The sequence below is a fragment of the Callospermophilus lateralis genome, chromosome 11 (genome assembly GCF_048772815.1).
Source record: "Callospermophilus lateralis isolate mCalLat2 chromosome 11, mCalLat2.hap1, whole genome shotgun sequence".
NCBI classification, from domain to species: Eukaryota; Metazoa; Chordata; class Mammalia; order Rodentia; family Sciuridae; genus Callospermophilus; species Callospermophilus lateralis.
In genome coordinates, this window is record NC_135315.1 from 45502384 (window position 1) to 45511162 (window position 8779).

Below are 8779 nucleotides of genomic sequence, written 5' to 3' on the forward strand. Positions count from 1 at the left end.
AACAATGATTATTCCTACCAAAAGGATTCTTGGTCACCATGCTCCAAACTCTGTCATCTGGTCTTTACACCTCAAAACCTACACTTTTCTTCTTTAGCCAATTGTAGGCTACACCCAGCCTCCATCCCTTCACCCACACTGACACTGGCATATCAGATACCAAGATTTCCATGCAATGACACACCCTTTTTATAAAGCTGCCAACTCTGATTCAAATCCTATTCTAGAATAAATACTCATGGCAGAGAAGCCTAAGCAGCCCACAGAAGTTGCATCAATGAGATGTTTCAGACAGGTTCAGACATTTTGAATAAGAACATCATTGGCTCCTAAGCCAGAGTACTGAAAATACCTCTAACACTAGCTATTCTGCACCCAGCGCCCATCAGCAAAAAGGTACGGATTCCTAAAAGTCAGTAAGATGGACTAGAACCCAGAAATTTTCCCACTGCTAACCTGCAGTATGCTGAGAAAATAAAGGTGAGGCTCGGAAACGCCTGAATCCACAGTGGAAAATCAACTCTTCTTTGGCCTTTACAGGTTCAGTATTGCCAGGATTCCGGCTTACCACCATGTTCAACACTGACATCTGAGAACCAATAAGAAAAAAAGCTTCATAGTCTAGGAATAAAACAGCCTAACCTAAAAGGCAGCAAACTAAATGAACATCAGCCACACAATAGAACTGACAATGCTAATTCATTGCAAATTATAGAGATGATGGCACACAGGTGTATCCTTTATGTCCATTAACAACTGGCACTAGAATGAAAATAGGCTTGACCAGAGTTTTCATGCATCCTTCTATGCTAGCTTATCTTCCCAGATCTAATATTAAAAAGCTTACCATATGTCACAAATACCAGTGGGTCTTCAACTCATTTACTTACCACATCCCTTCAAAATCACTCATTAGACTTCTCTTCCTCAACCTGTACTCACACTAACCAAAAGTCAGAGCTATCAATTACATAACCCCCAAAGTGACAACTACTGGCTACCTAGAGAAGAGAGATTTGCACTTTGACATAAAACTTCATTTTTAAGATTGCCAATCCCTTGTTCAAAATCTGACCTCAAAAACATTCTTTTTTTTTTTTTTAAAGAAAGAGTGAGAGAGAGTGAGAAAGAGGGGGAGAGAGAGAGAGAGAGAGAATTTTAATATTTATTTTTTAGTATTTGGCAGACACAACATCTTTGTCTGTATGTGGTGCTGAGGATCGAACCCAGGCCGCACGCATGCCAGGCGAGCGCGTTACCGCTTGAGCCACATCCCCAGCCCTCAAAAACATTCTTAGAGAAGTCTCAGAACCACACAAAGATTACATCACTGAGATGCTTCAGACAGGTTCAGACATTTTGGGTAAAACCATCATTGACTTCTCCATTTTTTCTGAGTCCTAAGTCAAAAGGTAAAATCCTCACATCCCAATGAACAATGTCATGAATGAGTTAAAAAAAAGTCTCTTAACTCTCCATTTCCCAAAAGACACTAATTTACCTTCTGTTCATGAGGTAGCAAAGAAAATGCAATCAAAGGTGCTCCTTTCCTGAAGTATTCAACTACTGAGAAAGGGACTTCAGAGACATGAAGTGTGACATACCAGCCAACCTACCAAAAGGAAGCAGAAAACAACCACAGGGTTAACCTTAGAAACATTTCTCCAGGACTGGGAATGTGGTTCAGTAGTAGAGCTTTTGCTTAGGATGTCCCAGGCCCTGGGTTCAATCCCAGCACCAAAATATAATACAACAAGAAATATTTCTCTAAATGTATGCAAAGTCTCTCAGACTAACCTAAAACCTACACTTATCTTCTGCCTTTCACAGACGCCTCTACTACCCAGATTGAACTTTTTTTTTTTTTTTTTTTTGTACCAGCGATTGAACCCAGGGATACTTAACCACTGAGCCACATTCCTAGCCCTTTTTGTATGTCAGAGACAAGCCCTCTCGGATTTGCTTAGGCCCTTGTTAAGTTGCTGAGTCTGGCTTTGAACTGGTGATCCTCCTGCCTCAGCCTCCCCAGCTGCTGGGATTACAGATGTACACTACCACACCCGGCCCATATTCAACTTTTTTTTTTAAATATTTATTTATTATTTATTTATTTATTTATTATTTATTTAAATATTTATTTATTATTTTTTTTAGTTTTCAGCAGACACAACGTCTCTGTTTGTATGTGGTGCTGAGGATCGAACCCGGGCCGCACGCATGCCAGGCGAGCACGCTACCGCTTGAGCCACATCCCCAGCCCTCAACTTTTTTATTTAATGTCTCTGATATCAATGACTCAATGGCTCCCCTAATTCAGCTATAGGCAGCATAAAACTACATTATAGTCATGCTCATGCCAAGAAAGAGTAAAGCAGGCAACATGGTGGCAATCAAAAGCAAATTATAGTCAGGCACAACAGCACATGCCTATAATCCCAATGGCTAGGAAAGCTAAGACAGGAGGATCACATGTTTGAGGCCAGCCTCAGCAACTTAATGAGGGCTTAAGAACTACTTAGCAAGACCCTGTCTCAAAAAATAAAAAGGTTTGGGGATATAGCTCAGTGATAAAGCACCCCTTGATTCAATCCCCAGTACCACCCTCTCCCCACCAAAGGCAAATAATGGAGTGGACAATGGACAGATACCTCAGCTCCTTCTTCCTCTTTTTCCTCAATCTCTTTAAAGATTCTTTTCCTAGTATTAGTAAAGTTCTGAAACTGAAAGATCCGAGCATAATCTCGAGGAAGATTTTCCTTAGGATCCCATGGAGATGTCCGGAAGCTCTTAAGGCCTCTGTACTTCTGAAATCTAAAATATAGGAAAATTCAGAGAAATTAACAGACTATATGGTGCTATATAAGACATGACTTTGATAATAGCTAAGGCTCTATTTTTAAAAACTCTATAATCACTCTCTCTCAAAATAACCTAATAACTTAAACCAAGACCACATTTTTAAAACAGTTTTTTAAAAATGTATTTATTTTTTAGTTATACTTGGACACAATACCTTTATTTTACTTATTTATTTTTATATGGTGCTGAGGATCGAACCCAGGGCCTCACCCTAGCTAGGTGAGCACTCTACCACTGAGACACAACCCCAGCCCCTTAATTCAGTTTTTAACAACTATTTCAGAAGTATATCCAGACTTCTCACTAAGGATAAAGTATTTACAGTGGCTCCATAACTTAACAAATAAGATCTCTGGTAATAGTCTTAGCACTCTAGTAGCCAACATACACTCTCTGGCTTTAGTGAACTCACTTCCAGAGCAGGCACTATTGTCTATTGCTTCATGCTTTTACTTTTGTTGCCCTCCCAAAGTTCCCCTAAAATCTCCAAACATTCTGTACATATTAGCTCCTACAGAGTACTTGTTAATTAACCTTGTTATTTCTCCTTTATTAAAGTCCTGTAACATTAGTTGTACCATAGTCTAAAACTTTATTATATACGACTATTTCCCATGAGTGTTGACTACCCACATAGAATGTTGGCCCTTAACAAACAGGGGACAATGTCTTTTTTTCTTCTTTTGCATCACAGTGACATAATTCTGAGATAATAAAAACTGTTGTTGAATTTAGACTTACGGACTAACCGAATTTTAGCAGCCACATCACGGGGGGTGTCCATTTCATCTGGAAACATTTCTTCCATCCTTTCTTGTTTATATTTCTCTAACATTTTTTCCTCAGCCTCCTCATCCATTTTCTCATCATAAAGGTCATCACGTACAGAGTCCCCTATAGTCATAGTTTCACCTTCCTCCTCCTCTTCTTCTTCACTTTTTTCATCCTATAAAATAAAGGATTACAACTGGGTGTGGACGCATGCCTATAATCCCAGCAGCTTGGGATGCTGAGGCAGGAGGATCACAAGTTCACAGCCAGCCTTAATAAAATACAAAATAGGGCTGGGAATATGGCTCAGTGTTGAGTGCCCCTTAGCTCAATCCCTGGTACCCCCCCAAAAATAATTAGTTATTTCAAAAAAACTCCCCCATCTCTACCCCAGGCAATTAAGCTAAAAATAATTTTACTAGAACCTAGTCTCAACTAACATAAATGCTAATAAAAGATTAAAATAGGGGCTGGGGTTGTGTGTGGCTCAGCGGGAGAGCACTCGCCTAGTATATGTGAGGCCCTGGGTACAATCCTCAGCAGCACATAAAAATAAATAAATAAAATAGAGGTACTGTGTCCAAGTATAACTAAAAAATAAAATATTTTTTAAAAAAGATTAAAATATAAAACAAGTTTCATTCCCAGAAACTACTATACACACCCCTCAAGATCAGGATTGCACTCTGCCTATTTGGAGTTGTATACAAAAATGGGCCCAGGGCTAATTTCCCTACCTGAGATTCCTCTTCCATAAAATCCTGTTCTGTGTCATCATCTTCATCTCTTTCCCCTCCACTTTCACCACCTTCATCCAGAATCCATTCAGCTTGGTAACTGGACGTTCCTTTGGGGACCTTCTTTACCACCTTAGAACCTTCCTTCAAATAATCTGTAAAAACCCAAACAAGTTATACACCTCCATTCCCCTATCACTCTGGATAGTCTCACCTATATAGGATGATACTGCTGCCAACATGGGAAACTAGCAGACACCATGAGTAGAAAAGACTACTTAAAATTTAATTCAGCTCCCTCAATTAGCAATACTTCCAAAGCTAAATAAACCTGGCAATAGATCTTAAGTTGTTTGTGTTTATTATAATACAATAACAAGTTAGTTTCAAAACTGAGCAAAGGTGTGCCCAATGTTTGCCTAGTACAATTATATAGCATTTGGGGGAAAGAAGAGGTGACAGAACTTCAACTATATCTTCATCCAACTCTACTCTATAGGGTGTGATCAGCTACCCTGTGAGCAACTAGTCAAAATTCACAATTCCAGGTCAGATGAATAACAAGATTGCTACTACCAACCTTTTGCCTCACTCAGTTCCTCCTCAGTGGGCCAGGTTTGCTCCCCTTCCATTGGATCTGGAATAACTTCTGTTTGCAAAGACTCTTGCCTATCAGGGTCTGCCTTCATTAGGACCTTAAGATCTTCTTCCATGTCAGATGCAACACCTGAAGCACAAACCTTGAAACCAAAAGCAGGTGATAGCCAAACATTAAGCAAAATCTTACTACAGCCAACTCTGACCATAAAAACCCAGAAGAATCAGCTCTCATGTAAAATGAATGAAACAAAGTAAAAAGGCGTCACAATTTTTCAAATGGTCATTTAGCTCTGTACCCCGGCTTGAGTCTTCAGGTCTTTCATAATCTGGTCTTATTCCTAACCACATCCCTCACTTCCATCAGGTTGCTGTCTTCACAATTCAAAGAAACCTTATGCTTCATCACTGTGCTTAGGTTCATGTTGTATCTATCTTCAATATTCTTTTTTAAATTTTTGAAATATAGATATTTTTAGTTGTAGATGGACAGCATGCCTTTATGTTGTTTATTTTACATGGTGCTGAGGATTGAACCCAGCACCTCACACATACTAGGCAAGCGCTCTGCCACTAAGCCACAACCCCAGCCCCTTCTAACATTCTTTTACCTCTGCTCAACTCAAAATCACAATCCTCAACACCTAGCTAAAATCTGATCTCCTCTGTGAAGCTCGCTAATCTACCTTTTCAACTAATACAGCAGGCCCATATCTTACCATATCCAATTTTTTTTATTTCGAAGATGTTTGACATTTTCTTCTAATTTAACTAAGTTCTCTGACCATATCTCTTATAATCTCAGAGCCAACTGCAATGCGAAGTATCTAGAAAATGCTGCACTAATGATTTATCAACATATTTGTAGTTGACTGTTACTTGCCTTCAAACTAACTGTCTCCTCATTGGCCTAAGTATGCAGACTACCTTCTCTCAATTTAAAATTTTTCCATCCTGTTTCAACTTACATATTAATCTACAATGCATGCTTCTAAAAATAAATAGATAAATGAATAAAGATCAATTCTGGAGCTAGGTTCAGTGTTGACCACCTATAGTACCAGCTACTCAGGAGGCTGATGTATGAAAATGGCTTGAGCCCAGAAGTTCAACATAGCAAGACCCCATCCCCCAAAAACAAACAAAATCCATCAATCTTACCTCCATTGCCATGCCTGAGTCCTTTTGGGATTTTATCACTTTAGGGTTTAAAGGAAAAGGGTCGATGGCGGCATCTATCTGTTTCATTTGGAAATCACCATGTCCAACAATATGTAGCAAGCTATTTACATTCAGAGTCTGCCCACGAACATAGCCTGAGATTTTCAAGGTGCCCACCAAGTTATTCTCTTCACTAGGTACAAAATCAGCAGTATGGGTAAACAGATAGGCTCGCCGATCTCTAAAAGCAAGATGCCTTCGCTTTTGGTTAGCCAACTGCCTAAGCAGTGTTGCTGCTTCCTGTTGAGTGTCTAACAGAAGGAGTCTGTCATCAGGAAATCGCTTCTCTACTGCTTTGCTTAGCTTCTTTCTGGCATCTATTTGTTTTTTCAGAGGAATACCAGAAAATCCCTGGACAGCAAGTGCTGTAAGCAAAAGAGAAGGATCTTTATAATTTATCCCTTCACTATATAAAAATCCCCTGTAGCTTACAAACAACCTAACAATTCTATTGAGATCACTCAACTACCCTAAAGAAATGTCAATGAGGCTGGGCGCAGTGGTGTACGACGCTTGTAATCCTAGTGGCTTGGGAGGCTGAGACAGGATAATTGTGAGTTCAAAGCCAGCCTCAGCAACTGCAAAGCACTAAGCAACTCAATGAGACCCTGTCTTTAATAAAATCCAAAAAATAGGGCTGGGAATTGGCTCAGTAGTTGAGTGCCCCCTGAATTCAATCCCCGGTACCAAAAAAAAAAAAAAAAAAAAAAGGTCAGTGAAACCAAATTTCACAATCTTCTTCCTTTCAACAGGACGGCCCAGATATTTAAAAAAAAAAAAAAAAAACCCAAACCCTTAATTGGTAATTTGTAAATAAATGACCAAGATTAATTTGTACATGTATATTGCACTACCAGCTTAATACAGTCCATCAGTTATATTCAGGAATCAAATGCCAAGCACATTATCTGGAAAACCGTAAAAATGTTAATTCATGGGGCTGAGGTTGTAGCTTAGGGTAGAGCACCTTGCCTAGCACCTGGGAGGTACTGGGTTCAATCCTCAGCACTACATAAAAATAAATATAATAAAGGTATTGTGTCCATCTACAAAAAAAAAAGAAGAAAAAAAAAAGCTAATTCACTTCCAGGCTAATTCACTTCCTTCCCTGGCCTCTAATACTCCCAACTTACTTACTATAGGTGGGAAGACCCTGAGCAAAGAGGCAGGAAAGGCAGTAATCCCCAGTGCTGTCCCAGCCTTCTTGTGGATCAAGGAGGAACAGGATGGTATCAGCCACTTTAGCCATATCTAATACACTGTGAAGATCTCCTAAAAATAAAAACACAATAAGAGTAGTAGTTGACATGAGCATATAACCTCATTAACATTACTGCAAACATAAAGACAGAAAAATATCGTATATGCTAACCTGGCCTTGCAGATGTGAAAAACCACCGATGTTTCAAACGGGGGCACAGCAGCATAAAACTATAGGTGCTTCCCCATTCATTTACGTGCACTGTTCCCATGTCCCTATTCTGAAGAAGGCCAAAGGCCTCAGACAGGGAAATTCTGTTATGCAAAGCCACCACCAGCACCTGATGAGGAGGCCCATCCTTGCTGCCCAGCTGTCTCTTCTCTGCCAGAACCTGGAAAACAAAATCAGAGAACATCTCTGAACCATGCTCCAGTACTGCATTTCCAACAGTGCAGATGTTCCTTGCCCTAACTAGCATCCTTGTTAACCACTGCATGCATTGGGGCGAGTGGGGGGCCGGGTAAGGAGCGCGAAATAAAGCAGAGAATGCTCTAGCGAGAATCTACACCTGTAGGTAAACCGGACATGCGCTCTAGGGTTATATTTCAGTTCTTTCCTGATCACATTTTCTAGCACGAAGAATTACCCGTCTAAAACGGTAGAGAAACCGCACCATTCCTCAACCCCCACTCCTCTCACCGCCTCCTTCTTCTGCTTTCGGAGCTGGTTGGCGCGATGTCTCTGGTCTACTCTGCTGAGCTCTTTTCTCACCTTCTTGCACAAGATTTTCAGTTCTACACGACCTGGAAAGCAGATGAAAAAGGGGCTACAGGGATCGACACCATACGTTGTTCAACCAAGAACCCCACTGGCCACCTCAGAGTCTTTCGCGTGGGTCCCAGACCCGAGACCAGCTGTCGAGGCACAGAGAAAAGCAACTATGTCGGTTAAACAGCCCTTCCTACATTATGTTCTCACCCTTTCCATCCCGTTGTGCGGATCCTCGACCCCGATGCCGCCCGCCTTTATGAGCTTTATTCTGCTGCTTGAGCGGGCCGGAGCGGTGAGCCGCCATGCCGAAATTCACGTGCGCCGAGTCAGCAATACTTCCTGCCCAGGCCGAGCGCTTCCGGTTCACTTTGCGGGGGTGGGGTTCCCGCTCCCTCTCGCGAGGTCTTTCCCACCTGCCAATGTAGCACTCTGTGCCAAAGTCTCTGCGGCCGTGGGAACTTTTCCCACGCCGCAGTCTGCAATTGGGGGCTTTAAAACGCCGAATGTAGATTCTAGGGGCTAGAGCTATCGTTCCAGGAGGACTAATTTGCTCCCTGTGTTTTCATTTATTTTTGCACTCTAAAGTTGCATCACGTAGGAAGATGTTGAATGAAAGAATCCA

General features: G+C 41.1%; 1 protein-coding gene and 2 non-coding genes across 4 annotated transcripts in view; all 3 read right to left on the bottom strand.

Annotated features, from left to right (window-relative positions):
• Tsr1 (TSR1 ribosome maturation factor) overlaps positions 1-8476 on the bottom strand; it is a 12366-nt gene extending 3890 nt beyond the window's left edge. For both annotated transcript variants that reach the window (XM_076869136.1, XM_076869135.1), the window contains exons 1-11: positions 8365-8476; positions 8086-8189; positions 7558-7777; positions 7323-7457; positions 6126-6550; positions 4948-5107; positions 4368-4522; positions 3609-3805; positions 2649-2811; positions 1502-1612; positions 457-589 (exon numbers count right to left, since the gene is read on the bottom strand). In XM_076869136.1, coding sequence (XP_076725251.1) covers positions 457-589; positions 1502-1612; positions 2649-2811; positions 3609-3805; positions 4368-4522; positions 4948-5107; positions 6126-6550; positions 7323-7457; positions 7558-7777; positions 8086-8189; positions 8365-8461 — 1900 coding nt within the window. In that variant the 5' untranslated portion in view covers positions 8462-8476. The remainder of the gene's footprint in view (positions 1-456; positions 590-1501; positions 1613-2648; positions 2812-3608; positions 3806-4367; positions 4523-4947; positions 5108-6125; positions 6551-7322; positions 7458-7557; positions 7778-8085; positions 8190-8364) is intronic.
• LOC143411103 (small nucleolar RNA SNORD91 family) lies at positions 240-334 on the bottom strand. The gene has a single exon (XR_013092817.1). It is a non-coding gene; the product is annotated as a small nucleolar RNA SNORD91 family (small nucleolar RNA).
• Positions 1293-1387, bottom strand: LOC143411102 (small nucleolar RNA SNORD91 family). Its single transcript, XR_013092816.1, has one exon. It is a non-coding gene; the product is annotated as a small nucleolar RNA SNORD91 family (small nucleolar RNA).
• Positions 8477-8779: the final 303 nt, after the last annotated feature.